Genomic DNA, 21,069 nt, shown 5'->3' with positions numbered 1-21,069 from the left:
AAAAATGTCAACAGAGCTGAGATTGAGAAACTCTGACCTAAACCAAGAGCCTCTAGAACAGCGGTTCTCAACCTGTGGGTCGTGACCCCTTTGGGGGCCATACGACCCTTTCACAGGGGTCGCCTAAGACCATCAGAAAACACATATATAATTACATTATGATTCATAACAGTAGCAAAATTATAGTTATGAAGTAGCAACGAAAATAATTTTATGGTTGGGGGTCACCACAACATGAGGAACTGTATTAAAGGGTCATGGCATTAGGAAGGCTGGGAACCACTGCTCTAGAACAACTGTGTATCTGCCCATGTTCAATGATAGATGGTGTCAGACCACTAGTAGTTTGGCCCAGAGTAAGAACAATCATCTTACTCTTTTCAGGATATGTATTAGTTAACAGAGCAGTCTGAGATTCCTATAACTTCATCAAAGTGTCCTCTGTGTGCCTTGATTGAATTAATTTCATGTCATATTTGTTTAGGCTCCTTCCAATCATTTTTGAGTACTGATGCCATTTATACCTAAATTGCACATTCTGAAACCTGAGGAAATATATTTTCTTATTCTCTAACTAGAGGCCCAGTGAACAAAAATTTATGCACTCGGGGGAGAGGGGGCCCTCAGCCCGGCCTGCGCCCATTTGCAGTCCAGGACCCCTTGGGGGATGTCCACCTGTCGACTTAGGCCCACTCCCTGGGGGATCAGGCCTAAGCTTGCAGTCAGACATCCTTCTGGCAGCCAGGGAGCCCTCGGGGGATGTCCGACTAAAGGCTTAGGCCCCCAAGGGAGCTGTGATGAGGAAGCTGGGGTAACAGAGGAGCCACGCTGTCCCGCCCTGCCATCCTGGGTTGGGTCGCACACAGGACGCCCGGGCGGGCCGGCCGATCGCTGCTGCCCCACCCGGCCGCCCCGGGTCAGGTCACACACAGGACACCCGGACGGCGTCCAGGTGGGCCGGTGGATTGCTGCTGCCCCGCCCGGCCGGGCCAGTGGATCGCTGCTGCCTCGCCAGGCCACCCCGGGTCGGGTCGCACACGGGACGCCCGCTACCCCGGGTCGCAGATAGCAGGCCCAGGTGGCGGCAGGGCAGGCGGGATGGCGCTGTCCCGCCCCACTGCCCCGGGTGGCAAATAGCAGGCCCGCCCTGCCTGCAGTGTGCAAATTAGCCGCCAACTTTCTTGGTGGCTAATTTGCATATCGTGCTGATTAGCCAATGGGAGACATAGGGAAGGTACGGCCATTTACCATGTTTGTCTATTATTAGATAGGATTGATCCCTAAATGTGAGTTTTCTTTACTCAACTAGAGTAAACACTCTTGACACTGACATCAAAGACTGTTGCTGTCAAATTGTTTTTTACATGTATCCACTACACTAAGGAGAGTACTAGGCAGAGAAGGGAAGCTAAAATATATAGCTACTGAATTAAAAGGGAAAAAAATAAAATAAATTAATAACAAATAATAGAGATGGTTCTTCTCAAGTTTTCTGCTATTTTGAATCTTTTTTTTCTTATTAATTAGAATTAGGCCCAGGAAGCCATTCCCCTGGATGATTCCATTTCAATAGTGTTCCATCAGCAACACCTGGAAATTTATTAGAAATGCAATTTTCAGGTCCAACTCCAGATCTACAAGTCAGACTCTGGGGATGAGACCCAGTAATCCATGTGTTAAATTCTGACATAGGTGAAAGTTTGAGAAATACTACTCTACAGTTTCTTTAACATGCAAATGTTGTAGCAATTTATAAATACTTACTATTCATTTATCCATCAAATACTTAATGAATGAATCAGGTTTTTCAAAAAGTATTATTATATTTTGTAGACAAAAAGCGTATTCAACTGATTAAACTGAGGTAGAAAAACCTTCCATCTATTTTTGTAAATAAGAGGTTTTTGAAACACAGTCATGTCCATTCTTTTACATAATGTCTATGACTGCAAATAGTTTCAACAGAGACCATATGACTTGCAAAGCCTAAACTATTTACTATATGACCCTTTACAGAAAAAGGTTGTGTGCCTCCTGGATTAGAACACCAAATCTTGCTCAGTCCCTAAATCAGCCTCATACTTGCCCTGGTGGCATTGTATAACAGCAGCAGCAGCAATAATTATAATAATTATAGTAACAGTAATATCAATAACAGCTAACATGTATGCAGTACTTATTAAGGCAAGCGCTGTTTTAGGCACTTTCCAGATATTAATTTATTTTAATCCTTACAACCTATGAGGTAGATACTATTATTATCCCCATGAAAAATGAAGAAACTGGAGTATAGAAAAGTTAAGTAACTTGTCCAAGGATACACAGCTAGTAAATGATAGGACCAGGATTTTACCCCATTGGTCCAGCTCTAAAATGTACCCCCTTGTTGATTATTCTATATTTATGATTTCTCCACACCACCATACTATAGATATCTGTTTGCAATTTTCCAAAGAGATGTCTGTAAATTACAGTTCCAATAGCAACATTTTCCAAGTTTTCCTGTATCTCAACGGTCTTTAGATACCCCAAACACCTTTTACTTTCATAGAAAATTCAAAGCAATAGTTCTCGATCTTTGTTTTTAGGTCATGGATGCCCGTGAAAATCTGATGAAACTATGAATTTTTTTCCCTAAAGACACATATATAACATCTTGTATATAAACTCCAAGGACCTATGGACCTTAGATTAAGAACTTTGACATATCTCAATGCAGCTCTACTCAGATGCAGTGTTGTAAAACAATAGTGTGTAGTGACCCACTATGAAAATATTTCTTACTTAACCATACGATTTATGAACTCAATGTTCAATTAATTTATGTTTCTTTTGAATTCACTTTAGCAATGCTTTAACATTTAATTTCAAATATTTAAGGCCTGATTCAATAATCAAGCTTTACACACAGACACACATTTAAACTGATCAAATCCACCAATTAGACATAGGGCCAGTTTATGCACCCACATTTAGGTGTATCGTGCAGTTCTACCATGATGTGTTGGGAGCATTAAACAGAGAAATGCTAACTAATCTCCAAAACCTAACTGCTAATGGACTCAGATCCACATTAGTGTTTATTAAATGCACACATACAGTTATAAGGGTGGAGGGGATATTGATTTGCTCATGGTCTGTTTTTCCTTTTACCATTATCAATTAAGTAAAATGGGAGAAGTTGAAAGATTTTCTTTATTCATCTAAACCAATATTTGCTATTGGGCAGAGAATCAGAACATGTTTATAAAATACCGTAAGAGCAGCCCTATTCTCTCCAGCTTTCTTTAGGAAAGTGACTATGTATTGATAGTAAGAAAAAAAAATCACAGCAAATTACAAGTTGTTAAAAGTTGACAAGTACCACAAATATTTAAAAATCCCCCAAATCTATTTTTTATTAATTATCTCCTTTTAGTGTTTGCAGAAAATATTGTTTAAAAATTGTATAAGAGGTGAGACATAAGAAATGCCTATCAGGAAGTCTGGTTTCTAGACTCAGCATCTTTTTATGTCAAGTTTCCTCATTTGCAAAATTAGACAACCAGTCAAAAAAATATAAAAGCATTCTTCCCACTCAAATTTTTTTGTTGTATTACTACCAGAATAGTAGGGAGATTTTTTTTATCAAGAAGAGAAATTAAAGGAGATTGTTGTTGAAGGGAAAAATGATAATGTATTGTCAAATTAGATCTAAAATCTAACCAATACTTGTTGGGTGAAAGGGCAAGAACATTTAGGGAAGACACTAAAAGCCATCTCAATTCTGCTCTGACTTCACATGCAATTGAATATATAAACTAATAAAAGTTTCCTTCAATATAATCTGTGGCCAATTTTAACTACCCTCTCTTTACCAAACACAAGTAACAATCTCTGGGCAGTCTGGGTCTATCTATAAAAAAAAATGTAAAGTTTGTTTGTGCCCACTGGTACTGCTCCATTTCACAGGTTATGAAAACATGACACAATATATAAAACCTACTCTGAATCAGAAAGTAATTCTAAAGGCGACTATGTTACCAACCACACAGATAACATAAATGAATTAGTCAGTTAGGGCTTAAAAAGAACTTCTGTTTAGAAGATATATTATGAGAGTTTAAAAACCTAAATACTACATACATATCCTGTTCTGCATGCCAGAAAAAATATTAACCAACTAATATATAGTAGGGAAAATTCTATGGCTTGCTAGACTAGAAAAACATACTGGTTTCAATGACTTTTCTTCCAATACGGTCCAATTTATGTATCATGACATATTAATGGGTAGTAGGTAGTATAATAAATAAGCATCATTTTCTTTGCTTAAAAATCTATTTAAATTTATAAAAACCTCCAAGGGCATTTATTCATGAAAGTTATCTCTAGTAGTTAAAATGTTATACCATTTATGCAGAATTCACTTAGAATGCAAGGATACGACTTACAAATGTCTTTGAATCCTTCACATAAATATGCATGCATGCCATTTATAACAGTAGCCTTGATGAGAACACACTGTAACTGGCTGTGAGAAATGCTTAAGAGGCTTATATTAAAACAGAATATAGAATGGTGGTTAGAAATCACAGAACAGGTGACACCTAATTCTGATAACCTGGTGATAAAAAGTGTATGCTATGATATATAGATGGTGATAGTGTTAGCACTTTAGGACATAAACACAACAATATTTATATGAAATTATAAGGTATTATACAGGGAATCAAATATTAAATTAAAAGTTAATATGCCTAGGCCACATAAATGCAGTCTTATAATTCACACAGACTCATATATACCATATGTAGGAAGAACTCTGAGTAACTTTAATTACCAAAGAACCACCCAAAAGTTTAATATACTACTTCAATGGCAAGACAAAATGTTTTTTGTTGTTTTTAACATCTATCTATCTATCTATCTATCTATCTATCTATCTATCTATCTATCATCTATCATCTATCATCATCTAGCTACCTATGTATACACACATTTAATTACAACATTCTCTGAAAGTAAGTATCGCTTTAAATTGGGAAGGGTGAGGTATAAGTTTTATAACAAACATTAAATCTGAACCACACACAAAATTCTGAGATAAGTTAAGTTCTGAAGAAGATAAAAAGATATGGAAGGCTGATCAAACCTCAGCATTAGGAGATTATTATACTGTTTGGGGAAAAATGTTTTCTTGTGTAGGAATTAAGACATAAGGGTCTCATTCTGAAATTCTATATCAGCACAAGAATAAAATAAAATAAAAGTTTAAACAAAACTTTTAAACATCTTTTCCCATAAAAACAACAAATAAGCAAAAACCAAATACATATTTAGAAAGTGTATAAATTAGAAAAGAAAATATAGAGATTTAGTGCATATGGGAGATAACCATCGATGTTTCTTTCTCACATCAATGTTTCTCTCTCCCTACCTCTCTCTAAAATCAATTTAAAAATGAAAAAATAAATTATGTTAAATATTTCATTTTCGCCGAAACTTATCTCCTTTTCTCCTACAAATACCCAAAAGCCAAAACCCCCAGGTTCGATTCCGGTCAAGGTAAATTAGAAAAGGAAAATATTGAGGGTTTGTGCATATGGGAGATGACCATCGATGTTTCTCTTCTCACATCAATGTTTCTCTTCTCCCCTACCTCTCTCTAAATTTAAAAATGAAAAAATAAATTATGTTAAATATTTCATTTTCATAATGTGCTAGTAAGGAAGCCAGGGAACTTTGGCTAATTCCTCAATGATATGTTCATTCTGTCCCTATATTCCTTACCCTAAAGTTCTGTAGGAGTGGTTAGCAAATGGCACCATGAAAAGAATGTGGCTCCTTTTGAATCAGGCCATGCCACAGGAAGATGAAAAGTATGATTAAGAAAATGATAGCACTCCCCTGAAAGTTATCTCTAGTAGGAGGTCCTCAGGTCCTGGGAGATACGACACTCCCTATCCATCCCTACTTTGACAACCAATTAAAGAAGAAAGAACTTGTCTGGAAATACACAGACCTATCATATTCAGAATTAAGTTACTTTCAAATTATAAAGTTCTCACCTCCATTCATAAAATCACATAGTTAACAAATGTAGATTGAGAATACCTACTTCCACTTCTAGCAATACATTGGACTGGAAAGTGTAAGGAGACTTCCAGTTGCAGCCAAAAAAACTATTTCTTATATTAAACATAATTTTATTGCACTGAGGAGATATAAGGAAATAAGAGGACTATCCACAGGAACTTCCCTCCCCCCAAACCCAAACACACACGCACATATACATGCACAGAATAAGCAAATGCTGAGCTGAATTCAAAGCTTTGAGCCTCAAATATAAATGAAGATGCTCTAAGAGGAGTGGAAGTGAGCTCAAGAGTTAGTCTAAGAGGAGTGGAAGTGAGCTCAAGAGTTAGTGCCTTCTGACTGAAGCAAACAAATAATCCTTGAAAAGAAGCATCCTTAATTTGGGTTCCTAGATTTTCACAGATTAAAGTCGATGAAATATAAACTCTCAATCAAAGATAAACACGGCACAAATAAACAAACCATTGACATATATCAACAGAAACAACAGATGGCAGAATATAAAATTTCTATATATAAAAAATGGAGAACAGTATGGAGTGTCCTCAAAAAACTAAAAATGGAACTTCCATTTGACCCAGTAATCCCACTTCTAGGAATATTTCCCAAGAAACTAAAAACACCAATCAGGAAGGAGATATGCACCCCTATGTTCATAGCAGCACAATTCAACATAGCTAAGATTTGGAAACAGCCTAAGTGCCCATCAGCAGATGAGTGGATTAAAAAACTTTGGCACATATACACAAAGGAATAATACTATGCTGCTGTAAAAAGGAAGGGACTCCTACCATTCGCAACAGCATGGATGGAACTGGAGAGCATTATGCTAAGTGAAATAAGTCAGAGAAAGATAAATATCACATGATCTCACTCATTTTTGGATTATAATGAACAACATAAACCGATGAACAAAAACAGATCTAGAGACAGAGAAGCATCGATCAGATGCTCAAACATCAGAGGGAAGGTAGAGGAGCGTGGGGGTAAGGAGAAGAGATCAACCAAAGGACTTGTATGCATGCATATAAGCATAAGAGATGGGCCCAGAAAACAGGGGGTGAGGGTGAAGGCGGGACTGGGGGGGCGTGGAGGGACAATGGGGGAATAAGGACACATTTGTAATACCTTAATCAATAACGAAAAAAAATAAAAGCCAAGATCTGGCGGGTGGGGGGAATGAACAAACAGAAGAGAATATCAAACAATGACAGAGAAGATTTGGGGAGGAGATGAAAGATAAAAATATTAAAGTCAAAAGTCAAAAGAGTTAAACTACAGATTAGTCACGGGTGAAGAGAATTAATAAGCTGGAAAACAGATATTAATAAAGTATTCAGAATGCAGCGAGAATGACAAGGAGAGAGAAAATATGAAAAAAGAGATTAAGAAATAGAAAAGTGATTTTCCTTTTTTTTATTTGCTTACAATAAAAAAGGGGGGAGAAATATGAAAGAGAGAATGCTAGGTTCTAAAACATATCTGGTTGTGGTTACTAAATGATGAGAAGAAAGACAATGGAGGAAAACAATAATTGCAAAAATACTGCTTGATAATTTTCCAAAATGATAAATGACAATTTACAGATAGAGGATGCAATATAGTTGTTTAAACCATATGAAATTATAGGTCAAATGGTTTAATATTGTTAATTTCATATGGTTCAACCTATATCAAGCTAGATAAACATAGAGTGTCCCAAAAAATGTATACACACTTATAACAGCTGATAACTCACTTAGTTTTCACTCCTTTTCAGAATTAACTGATTTGAAATAATGGGCGAAGCCAGACTAATCTTTGAACTAAGAAAAGTTATCCTAAGGTGCCACTAGAATTTTTCTTATGGGGATATATAAAAGATAAGTTACAAAACTGGCAACAGTCAATGAATTGAAGGCACACAAATACCAATAGAAATGATTCTTGATGTTTGCAATTCCACTGTTTCGCGTTATCAGCAGTGCTTAGACCAGATAGGTTATCAGTTTGAAAACAGGCATTGACAAAAAAAATTACACATTTCTGTAGATGCTTTTAAATCTTGAAAATGAAATATATGTTAATAAACACTGACGTTATAATCATTCAAGGTGTGTATATATTTTGGGGGACAACCTATATAAAGGAATCCTAAATTCATTGGAATTAAAATGCAGAACGCCAAAGACAAACTATCTTAAAAACAACCTGAGAGAGAAGAGATTTCACTTATAAAGAAATGATAATTAAGCTGACATCAAGTTTTTCAAAAGCAACAATGGAACCCAAATATCAGTGGAATAAATTTTTAAAGTACTGAAATATTTAAAGTGGTGAGCACACAATGCAATATACATATGCTGTATTCTAGAAATGTATACCTGAAACCTATATAATGCTAATAACCAATGGCACTGCAATATATTTAATTACAAAAAATGAATGGAAACAACCAAAGTGTCCTGCGATAGAGGCCTGGATAAAAAAGATGTGGTACATATACACAACGGAATACTACTCAGCCATAAGAAAGGATGAAATTACGCCATTTACAACAACGTGAATGCACCTTGAGAACATTGTACTAAGTGAACTAAGTCAGTCAGAAAAAGCTAAGAACCATATGATTTCACTCATATGTGGAATATAAAACTGAAACTCATGAACACAAACAGCAGTGTGGTGGTTGCCAGAAGGAAGGGGGTTGGGGGAGGAGGGGGTCCTAATATATGGTGACAGGAGAAGATTTGACTTTGGGTAGTGGGCACATGGTCCAATATACAGACCTTGTAAAATAGAAACCCACACCTGAAACCTACATGTTCATGTTGACCAATTTCACCCCAATAAATTAAATAAAAAATGAATTGCCAACCTAGAAATGTTTACGTAGCAAATCTTCACTCAAAACAAAGAGGCAGAAGTTTTTTTCATATATGCAAAAACCAGGAAGCATTTACCACCAACAGATATAAAGTAGAGGAACTTTTAAAATGCCATACTTCAGAAGGAAGGAACAGATTTCTGTTAATAGGACTCATCCTGACTGGTAGCAAAACAAGATCGTCAGATGAAATTAAAAATATGTAATATGTTATTTAAAGCTCTAAATACAGACTCAGAAAAGTTTTAAAAAATAAAGGGATAGAGAAAGATATAACAGACAAATACTCAAAAGTTGAAGTAGCTATTTGAATATCAAAGTAGACTTTAAGAAAAATGTATTATTAGGGATGAAGAAAGTCATCAGATAATGTAAAATATTAAATTAATTGGGAAGATTAAACAATTATAAATTTGTATGACTAATAAATTGCCTCAAAATAAATATTAGGTAAAAACGGATTAAATTATAGAGATAAATTGACAAATCAAACATCATAATGGGAGATTTCAAAACACCTTACTCTTGTATTGATAGTCAAAGAAAAAAGTCCTCAATAAAACAAAGTTTGAAAATTGGAACCATGTACCAACAACTAGATAAACACATTCCTCTCGAGAACACACGAAAAATTACAAAAATTCAGGACATAATAAGTCATAAAATAAAGTTGAAAGAATTAGTACTATAAAAACAATTTCTAGACACAATACAATTAAATTCGGTAAAAACAGAAGAATCAAACAAATTAGCTTTTTTAAAACACTTCATAACAACTCATGGGTCAATGAAAAAATAGTAATAGGAATTAAGATACATAGGACTACCAGTAAAAGATAATAAAAATAATCCTATATAATAAAAGCCTAATATGCTAAGTGTCCGGTCGTCTGGTCAACCAATCAAAGCGTAATATTCTAATGATATGCTAAGGCCACTCAACCGCTCGTTATAACATGCACTGACCACCAGGGGGAAGACAGTCGAACTGTTGACCAGTCGCTATGATGTGCACTGACCAGCAGGGGACAGACGCTCAATGCAGGAGCTGCCCCCCACAGGGGGAGCGCCGCTCAGCCAGAAGCCAGGCTCACGGCTGGCAAGCCCAGCGGCGGTGGCAGGACCCTCTCCTGCCTCTGCCGCAGCGCTAGGATATCTGACTGCTGGCTTACGGGCCTAATCTGTCAGTTGGACATTCCCCGAGGGCTCTCAGACTGCGAGAGGGTATAGGCTGGGCTGAGGGGCAGCCCCACCCCCCGAGTGCACAAATTTCGTGCACCAGGCCTCTAGTACATAATAACTGTGTAAGATTCAAAAACAGTAGTGAGAACTTTATCATCATAAATGCTTACATTATAAAGTTAAAAAAAAGATGACTGGAACTCATTGGGTATCAGCCTCAGAACTGACAAGGACAGGAGATAGGAGGGATGAGCTGAACAAAACCCAAAGAAAGGAAAATAAAGGATTTAATAAAGAGCAGAAGTTAATGAACAGGGATACAAATGATAACAGAGAGAATAAAAAAAAAAAACACAAAAGTTAATTCTTTGAAAACATAATAGAAACTGTGAAACTTGCCTAAGAGTACATGGCTAGTAAATGGAGGAGCCAGGATTATATCTATGCAGTCTGTTTCCACAGTCCAGATTCTTAACTACTGTGCTCTACTACCACAAAAATGCTACACACAAAAGAAAAGATTGCAATACCTGACTACATTAATCTTTTTTAAAAATATATATTTTTATTGATTTCAGAGAGGAAGGGAGAGGGAGAGAGAAATAAAAACATCAATGATGAGAGAGAATCACTGATTGGCTGCCTCCTGCACACCCCCTACTGGGGATAGAGCCCACAACCTGGGAATGTACCCCCGACCAGAATCAAATCTGGGACCCTCCAGTCCACAGGCCAATGCTCTATCCACTGAGCCAAACTGGCTAGGGCTGACTACATTAATCTTACTGGTATCTATGCATCATAAATACTATAAGGCAAGATATACATGACACATATAACTGAGAAAAGATTAGTGTTCAAAATATATTAAACTTCAACAAATCAGTAAGAAAAAGACAACCCAAAAGACAAATGGGCAAAAGACACTAAAAAGCATTTCCCAGAAGAGAATACAAATAACCAATGACCATATGAGAAGACATTCATAAGTAATCTGGATAATGCAAAATAAAAACACAATGTGATATAATTACCAATTTATCACTTTGTAAAGTATATGATTGCCTAAACACTATGCTATCTACCCAAAATTGATATAAAATAATATTGAATGTAAACTGTAATTGAAAAATAAAATTTAAAAACATACAATGTGATGGTATTTTATGTGAGGTAAATTGACAAAAATTAGAAAGTCTGATAATACCAAATATTGGCAAAGATGCAGAGCTGTGGGAATTCTGACATACTGTTAGGGGAATGTAAACTGATACAACTCTCTGGAGAAATAACTGTGCATTATCATGAATGAACATTCATATATCTATCCCATGCCTCAGGAATTCCACTCCTAGGCATGTATCCTAGAGAAACTCTTCACTATGTATATCCTGAAACACATACAAGGATGTTAATAAAAGCAAAAAGCTTGAAACATCTGGTGTCCTTCAATACAAAAATGGAAAAATAAATTGTGCTATATTTACAATATATAATTCACAATGCATAGCAATGAAAATAAATTTACTATAATTATACACAAGAATGATACTTTGAAACATAATACTGAGTGGAAAAAGAAATGTACTGTATGATTCTATCTTTAAAGCTCAAAAACAGACCAAACTGAATATATCATTTAGGTATTAAGTAGGTATGCAGGATGAATGTTTATAAAGAGAGTAGAACAACAAAGTATAAGTTTGAAAATACTAAATCTTGAGTAAATCTCATTTTTGTCTTTCTAATTTTCATCCTTTATTCAAGTATCACCTTAACAACAAACAAAAGAACCAATGGCAGTCTTACCTGCAGAAACACTGAGGGAGTTCCCCTTGGCCATATAAAGGAAATAAAAAAGGAGTGTTGCCATACCGCCCAAGACAGTGAAGAAACTTTCTGGTAGCTTTGAGACCATCTATGGTACTGCTGGTTGTCTTTGATGTCATTGCAATTGAATGCAGAACAAAATGTTGGAGGTTGGGAGTTAATTTTTGAGTTTTTAAATATTCAGAAAATGTAATGTCCTCATAGGCTATGAAAACAAATATGAAAATTTATCAGTTAAAATCAGAACTAAACTTCAATTTAAGACTATTACACAAAAAATGAGATCAAGTCTCTCTAAAACACTTGTCAAAGGACATGGGTGGCAATAACATTACATTTTGGACAAAGACCAGTGATTTTTTTTTGGGGGGGGGGGACCACTAGAAATCTCAACTGGATTGATGGCACAATTTTTAAACTTTAAATGATGAACCTTTGTTTAGTATTTTATAGATTCAAAAAGTAGAAAAGCATTAAATAACTCACTAACCATCACAATTGCTTTCTGAGGTTGGTAGTAGCCTTACTTTATCATTAAAACAGCAGAAAAACACACACATTTATAAAAAAAAAAAAAACCACATAGACACAGACAACAGTGTGAAGATAGCGAGAGGGAAAGTGGAGTAGAGTATAGATGGAGGTGGGAAAAGGGGGCGGGAATGGGAACAGAAGAGATTATGCTTGGAGCGATGGACGCATGATGCAGTTTGTAGATATGTTGTTGAGCTATATACATCTGAAACCTGTATGATTTTGTGAACCAATGTTACCCCCAATAAATTCAATTAGAAGATAAAACTGCAGAATAATACCAATAATTGTATTTTGAAATATTAAATATAACAAAAGGCAAGTTTTTGATGAAAATAATAAGAGCAATACTTGGTTTTTTTTGAAATATACATATTGTTATTAAATCTAGGAACAATGAACTTAATAAAAAGTAATGAAATTTAATTTCCTTATGGCTAGTGGAATCGATCATACTGCCTTATAATCACACCACAAAAGATAAGAAACCACTGAAAACTTTCTTTAAACCAGGGGTGGAGAATGTCCAGCCCACAGGCTGTATAAGGATGGCGAAATCATTTGGTCTGGCCCTGCCAAGGCATTAGGGGTGAGTTAATTAAATGTTTGACCAAATATAGCAGGCTAATTTTTAAGTTGATAATTTTGTATGGCCCTTGAATGGTGTTATAAATATCCAAATGACCGTTGGCAGAAAAAAGGTTCCCCAACCCTGTTAAACCAAGAACAGGAAAGATGTAATTGGACTGTTAGTCTTGGAAAATACAATTCCAAACACAAAAAAACTTTATTAGAAATTATTTATGTAAACAAAAATTATAAACATTTACTGAGAGAGTATGTTTACACCACTATGAGAACAATTTGGCTGTATCCAATGGACTTGAAGCTGTAAGAGCAAAAGCTATACTTCAAAAAAAATTGAATTTACTGAGGTGACATTGGTTCACAAAACCACACAGGTTTTCAAGTGTTCAACTCATCTGCATATTTATTAAAAAATACTGCTGTAGTTCTCATTATAACTTTATAGATGAATTGTCAATAGTATGTTTACTTTGGAAAATTTTCTATTCCAATGCCCTTCAAGTATAAAGCTCTGTCACTAAAGTGACACATTCAATTTTCAACAAACTGTAAAGTAACTGGCCCGAGATCACACAGTGAGATGGGTCAAAGCCAAGACCAGAAACCACATATTCTCTTAATCCAGTGATTTCCACCATGTCATCTAGGCTTTAAAAAAAAAAGAATCAAAATAAATAATTCAATATTCTAAGCACAGTAATCCTGTAAAAATGAAAAACTATAATTTTTCTATTACTGATGAAAAACATGAATGGAACAATGCAAAAGAATACAGTATTCTCTTCCTTATCCATGGATACGTTTTCCATGTTTTCAGTTACCCACAATCAACCATAGTCCCGAAAATATTAAATGTAAAATTCTAGAAATAAACAATTCATAAATTTTAAATTGCACAGGTTTCAGTAGCATGATGAAAGCTTGTGCTATCCTGATCCGCCCCACCCCATTCCACTCTGGACAGGAATCAGCCCCTTTGTTCAGCATATCCACACTGTATATACTGTGAGTTATTTATTCAGTAGCCATCTCAGTTATCAGATCAAATATCTCAGTATCACAGTGCCTGTGTTCAAGTAACTCTTATTATCCTATATAATAAAAGGTTAATATGCAAATCAACCGAACGACAGAAAGACTGGTCACTATGATGCACACTGACCACCAGGGAGCAGACACTCAGCGCAGAAGCTGCCCCCTGGTGGTCAGTGCACTCCCACAGAGGGAGCACCCCTCAGCCAGAAACCCTGAGCCGGGCTCACGGCTGGTGGGTGCAGGGGCAGTGACAGGAGCCTCTCTCGCCTCCACGGCAGCGCTAAGGATGTCTGACTGCCAGCTTAGGCCTAAGCTGTCATTCGGACATCCCCTGAGGGCTCCCAGACTGCGAGAGGGCACAGGCCAGGCTGAGGGACCCCCCCTCTGAGTGCACGAATTTCATGCACCAGGCCTCTAGTACTTAATAAGAGCAGTGACACTGGCAATTCGTAATCAAAGAGAAGCCACAAAGTGTATGTATGTATAGGAAAAACCTAGTGTACATAGTGTTCGGTAATATCTGCAGTTTCAGGCATCCACTTGGGGTCTTGGAACACATGCCCTGTGAATAAGGGGGGACTACTGTATCATCTATGAAGAACCAGTTGTCAACAATATTTAATTAACAAGAATAAAAATTAACACACAGCACACCGTTTCTTCAACGATAAAAATATTCTATACCTGCACTGTAGCCACAATAGCTACTAACTACATTTGGCGATTGGATACTTGAAATATGGCTAGTGTGACTGAAGAATTGAATTTTACATTTTATTAATTTTAATAGCTACATGTTGCTAGTGGCTAACCTAATGGATAGTGCACAGTAAGAATGTATTTTAAAAGAGTAATAATTGGTTCACTACATTAGAGTAAACATATTAAAATAATAAGAAAGCTTAAATAATTATAGAACACAATTAAATGAACACAATACCTTTATATTCATCAGGATGTTTCTCATACTCCATACAAAATGTAAGAAACTTCATTAGCATTCGCTTTTCTACCATAGTAAGTTGTTTACTATTAAAGACATCTGCTCTCGAACAAGGAACCTGAAACACATGATTTTTTAAGTTAAGAAACTGCTTCCTAGTGATAAACAAGTATTCCAAAAAACTTTTTTTTTTCATTTAAGTATAACAAGATTATTTCCATTCTAGCCAGGCTGTGTCACATTACCTTCCATCAGTTCTAATAAAATCTCTGTGGACTCCAGAGCTAATTAACTTGTGAGCTCTCACACTTAATTTATCAAGTTATTCCTTATGTCATTAAAAGGCCAATGGTGGTTGTATAGTTGCCTCTCTTCCCCCCTCCTCCCCACCAGTGGTAGGAGGAAATAGGAAAAGTAGATGAGTGCGATGATGAAGGAATAGCCCAGTGGTCGGCAAACTACGGCCCCTTGAGTGTGGCTCTTCCACAAAATACCATGTGCGGGCATGCACGTACAGTGCGATTGAAACTTCGTGGCCACACTCAAGGGGCCAAAGAGCCACATGTGGCTCGCGAGCCACAGTTTGCCGACCACTGGAATAGCCCAATAGATGGAAAGGAAACCAGAAATAGTAACAGACCCAAGAATGCTGGGGTTTTCCTCTGGGCTGATGATCTATGCATAAGTGCAAACTGGCCTTCAGAGAGAGAAGAGCTCCCAGGAATCCCCACTGAAGAAACTCCCAAGGACCTCTAACTACCTCTCTCCTTGTAGGATTTTGACATTGCTGAGCAATTTGACTCCATGATTCCTGATGCAGAGTGCCTAAAGATCATGTGTGAGATCCTGAATTCACTTCAGATAGGTGACTTTCTGGTCAAGGTGAATGATCAGCACATCCTAGCTGGGAAGTTTACAATCTATGGGGTTCCTAAGAGCAAATTCCACACCATCTGCTCATCAGCGGACAGGCTAGACAAGGTGTCCTGGGAGGAAGTAAAGAATGAGATGGTGGGAGAGAAGGGCCTCACAGCTGAGGTGGCTGGCCGCACTGGGGACTTCATCCAGCAGCATGGTGGGGTATCTCTGGTGGAACAGCTGCTCCAGGATCCTAAACTGTCCAAAACCAAGCAGGCCTTGGAAGGCCTGGGGGACCTGAAGCTGCTGTTTGAGTACTTGACCCTGCTTGGCACTGCTGACACGACCTCCTTCGACCTGAGCCTTGCTCGGGGGCTGGACTACTATACTGGGGTGATCCATGAGGCAGTGCTGCTACAGACCCCAGCCCAGGCAGGGGAAGAGCCCCTCGGTATGTGCAGTGTGGCGGCTGGAGGGCGCTATGATGGTCTAGTGGGCATGTCTGACCCCAAAGGGCACAAGTTGCCATGTGTGGGGCTCAGCATTGGAGTGGAGTGGATCTTCTCTACCGTGAAGCAGAGGCTACAGGCCTTGGAGAAGAAGGTATGGACCAAAGAGACACAGGTGCTTGTGGCATCTATACAGAAGAGCTACTAGAGGAGAGACTGAAGCTTGTCTCAGAGCTGTGGGATGCAGGGATCAAAATCGATGTCTGAAGAGAAGACCTTGTGAAGGAAATCAAAAGAACAAGCCAGCCCCTTTGCATGTGCTGAATTGAGAAATCTATCAGAGGAAAGTGGACAGGCACTATTTAAGGCTAAGACAAAACTCTGAATATGTACTTCAATAGCTTTGCACACTTCCAGTGGGAAACCTGAAGAGTAGTCAAAACAGAGACTTTTTAAAAAAATATATTTTCATTGATTTCAGAGAGGAAGGGAGAGGAAGAGAGAGACAGAAATATCAATGATGAGAGAGAATCATGGATCGGTTGCCTCCTGCACACACCCCCACTGGGGATCGAGCCCACAACCCAGGCATGTGCCCTTGACTGGAATCAAACCCAGGACCCTTCAGTCCATAGGCTGACACTCTATCTACTGAGCCAAACCAGGTAGGGTGAGACTTTTTATTTTTATTATGATTATTTTATTGGTAATTATGCTGTGCCATTTTCCATAGGATACCCTGGGGGCTCAGTCCAGTCTGGCTCCTGGGGTACAAGGACTGAGATGGTCTCCTCTGTAGGGTGCTACCCTAGGTGGAGGGACTGCTCCCCACAACCAGTCACCAAAGGTGCAATAAAATATTTCAACCACTGCAGGGGAGTGGGGGGGTAGGAGGGGGGGAGGCCAATGGCATGTCACCCCTAACTGGGAACAAAAGACATCTCAAATCTAGCAATGTTGCCCAAAATTAACACTTTCTCAACACCAAGATCAAGTTACAGAAGATCTCGTGAAAAAATTAACACATTTTAATTGAGCAATTTGTTAATATTTACATTTGTAAATCATCATCCAAGACTGAGATTTTCTGCTTTACTAGGAAAATAATCTTACTTTGCTCATCCTTCCAAAGCAAACCATAATAAATTAAGCTCATATCCAGTTACAATACTTGATCAGCACAGTACCTGTTCCACTCTTCCTTCTCGAAATGCAAGAATCCTGGTAATATTTTTGAACTCTGCATAGTGACTGACATTAGATTTGATTAGAAGATCAATAAGCAATCCTCGAGAATACAGCAGCTGTACAAAGAAAATATTTTAGAGGATGAAATGAAAGGTAAAAGTGGAAAAATTGATAACCACCAAATAAAGATATAATTTTATTATATTTTAAATTACTTGTAAAAAGCATACATATTAATGTTTTAATACGTAACATATTACAGGCTCACAATTGATTATCTGAAATTCAAAATTCAAAAAACTCTGGAATCCTAAGTTTTTTCATAACTGGTTTAGCAACAAAACCTGACCTAAATGGATATAAGGCTCTTCTTTCTACCTTTCTCTCACTTAAGGTGAATATTCATACATCTGATGGCGGAAATATTAATATGTTCAACTAAAGACTGCCTCCTCAGACCCTGTTAAGAATGTTATATCATATATAGCATATCAGCATCTATACAGTAGTACTTTCTAAAATACATATTTTTATTGAATTTATTGAGGTGATATCTATAACAATAAAAGTGTAATATGCTAATTAGACTGGACAAAGCCAGGGCTGCGAGGGAAGCCCAGGTCCCGGGTGCCTGCCAATGGCCGGAGGGAAGCCCAGGTCCCTGGTGCCTGCCAGTGACTGGAGGGAAGCCCGGGCCCTGGGTGCCAGGGGGAAGCCCAGGTCCCGAATGCCAGAGAGAAGCCAGTGCCAGCAGCCGGGGAAAGGAAGGCCAACTCTTGCATGAATTTTGTGCATCAAGCCTCTAGTTGGTTAATGAAAACATATAGGTTTGAAGTGTGAAATTCTGTAAAAGATCATCTGTATATTGTATTGCGTGTTCACCACCCAAAGTCAAGTCTCCTATCACCATTTATTCTTCCTTTACCCTTTTCTATCTCCCTCCGGCCCCCTTTCCCTATGATAATCACCATACTGTTATTCGTGTCTATTAGGTTTTGTTTTGTTTCTGTTTAATCTAAAGTACATATTTTAAAATCTGAATAACAGAAGCTAACAGGCCCCAAGGGTTTTGGATAAGGGACTGAAGCCCTATAAGGCCAGGTAATTATTAAGAAGAAACTAGATCACTGGACTTCCTCATCAATGAAAAAATAAAAATACTGATTATGCATTTCCACCAAAAGAGAAAAATTATAAGATCCCTCTGTAATTCCAACAGTCTAGATTTATCTAAGATATGTCTTTCTCAAAAAGTAAGGATGATGGTTATTGCCAGCATTCATGTGAAGGATTGATTTCATCTTTCAACGTCTCTCATAATCAATATCAGAGAACCAAAAACAATTTCAATAGTATTAACTAGTAGGCTTTTTAAAAAATATATTTTTATTGATTTCAGAGAAGAAGGGAGAAGGAGAGATAAAAACATCAATGATGAGAGAGAATCATTGATTGGCTGCCTCCTGCACGCCCCACACTGGGAATCTAGCTCGTAACTCAGGCACATGCCCTGACTGTGAATCGAACAGTGACCTCCTGGTTCATAGGTCAACACTCAACCCCTGAACCATACCAGGTGGGCTTAATTAGCATGTTTTAAATTTAACCATATGGTTAAATGCAAAAGATTTTGCTATTTTCTATACTGAGATACCGTTAAGTGAGTATAACTAAATAAATATTAAAAATTTAAATGTTACATCTATAATAAGGAAGGAAAATAAAATTTTTAAAAATTAGCTTTACTTCAAAGAAAAAGGGAATTTCAAAATCAATCTAAACCATTAGTCTGAGTATTCATGAGGCCAGTAAAGAATTTGTTAATCAATTATTAGGTGATTTTTTATAAACTATTCATTATATTAGTCAAGCACTGGGCAGAACAAACAAAACTGGCATTTGTTTTTTTGAAACAAATCCAACTCCACTGACTAAATTATGGCATGTTACTTCATTACTTTTAGCCTAATATACTACACAACTGATATAAGCCCATGTTTTAGATATTATATTGCCAAGTCTTAATTCTATAATTGTAGTAAAAAGGATGCTTCAAATAACTCATTTCTTTAAAAATACTTGAGATTCAATGATCCCTCAGTAGTCATAATAATTTCACAAACATTAATATATATATCAAAATGTATGTACACTTAATGAGATCTAATAAAGCTTAAGATTTAATGCCAGCTTTAAAAATAATGCCTTTAAGATGTCACTCAAAAGGTGATGTCAGAGGAATGGCGGCATGAAAGAGCCCTTTGTCTTCTCCCCTTGAAATTTCAACAACTTAACCAACTATAATTCAACAAAGTCATCCCTGCTCAACACAGATGCATGCCTGAAGTACCTGCACATTGAAACATATAAAGGTGGGTAAAGGGGAAGACGAGAAGGGAGAAAAGTGCAGATGGTCTCCAGGTGCAGCCCTGCAGCCGGGAGCTCCTAGCTTGGCCAGCTGGGATAGTGGAGGAAGCTGGCAGTAGCAGGAACAGAGGCAGGGGGCACGGGTAGCCTACCAGGGTGAGCAGCAAGGAAGCGAACAGTGTCTGAACCAGCAGACCCCTGAGAGACTAAGCAGCGAGGAAGCGAAAAGTGTCTGAATCAGCAGGCTCCTGACAGAGCACAGGGTTCTGCTGTGTGACTCTCCACCACTAGGCTGGCGGTCATGTTTCAGACAAAGAAATGGAACCACAGAGGCCTGCCGCCGCATGGAATCCCCAAACTCAGCCTTCGCCTTTGGAGTTGGATTAGGAGTATATTATCTGTAAACCAAGAGCTATTGCAATAGAACTGCTGTATTCTGCTGTGGTTGACCCCCAGTTGGAGTGTTTGGGGCAGGACTCATGGAGGTCAGGGGTCACCATTATGGTGAGAGCAAACTAAAACCAACCCCCAAGCAGCACAGCTGTACTATCTTAGGGAAGCAGCAGAAGTTCATGACTGGGAGATCACAGAGGTAAAAAATCTGGCAACTCAGCACCATCTACTAGAAAAAGTAGAAAGACCTCTTTAGAGATAAATGTATAGGCAAAGGAGGACAGCAAATGCCATGAATAACCACAGTAACGAGGTGACCAGAAAGAAAATGAAAAATATCCAGAAAGTAAGCTGGACCAGATAGAAATATGTGATATAAATGACAGAGATTTCAAGATTGCAGTTCTGAAAATACTAGATGAGATACGAGAAACTACTGACAGGAAATTCAATGCCCTCAGAAAACAAATCAATGAACAAAGTAAGTACTATACTAAAAAGATTGAAACTTTAAAAAAGAACCAAATAGAAACCCTAGAAATGAAGCATGCAATTAAGAAGATTAAGAATGAACTACTAAGCACAGAAAACAGAGCCAACCAGATGAAGGAAAGAATTAGTGGTGTCAAATATAGGAATCTAGAAATGATGCAGAGGGAAGAAGAGAGAGACCTGAGCATAAAGAAAACTGAAAGAGCTTTATGACAACTATCTAACTCCATCAGAAAAAGCAATATTAAAATTATAGGCATTCCGGA

The 21,069-nt window shown here is 37.6% G+C and overlaps 2 protein-coding genes across 2 annotated transcripts in view; one reads left to right on the top strand and one right to left on the bottom strand.

Annotated features, from left to right (window-relative positions):
* CHM (CHM, Rab escort protein 1) overlaps nucleotides 1-21,069 on the bottom strand; it is a 245,439-nt gene that overhangs the window by 103,522 nt on the left and 120,848 nt on the right. Inside the window, exons 6-8 of the mRNA XM_006082803.3 lie at nucleotides 17,551-17,667; nucleotides 15,054-15,174; nucleotides 11,936-12,161 (exon numbers count right to left, since the gene is read on the bottom strand). Of these exons, the coding sequence (XP_006082865.1) occupies nucleotides 11,936-12,161; nucleotides 15,054-15,174; nucleotides 17,551-17,667 (464 nt within the window). The remainder of the gene's footprint in view (nucleotides 1-11,935; nucleotides 12,162-15,053; nucleotides 15,175-17,550; nucleotides 17,668-21,069) is intronic.
* On the top strand, nucleotides 15,667-16,630 carry LOC102437944 (histidine--tRNA ligase, cytoplasmic-like). Its single transcript, XM_014466239.2, is given in 3 exon segments — nucleotides 15,667-15,687; nucleotides 15,831-16,563; nucleotides 16,566-16,630. Coding segments are annotated over 3 exon segments (819 nt in total).

Source organism: Myotis lucifugus, unplaced genomic scaffold, assembly GCF_000147115.1.
Source record: "Myotis lucifugus unplaced genomic scaffold, Myoluc2.0 scaffold_4, whole genome shotgun sequence".
Taxonomy (NCBI): domain Eukaryota; kingdom Metazoa; phylum Chordata; class Mammalia; order Chiroptera; family Vespertilionidae; genus Myotis; species Myotis lucifugus.
Note: the sequence above shows the minus strand (reverse complement) of the source record. Positions and strands in the feature narration are given on the sequence as shown.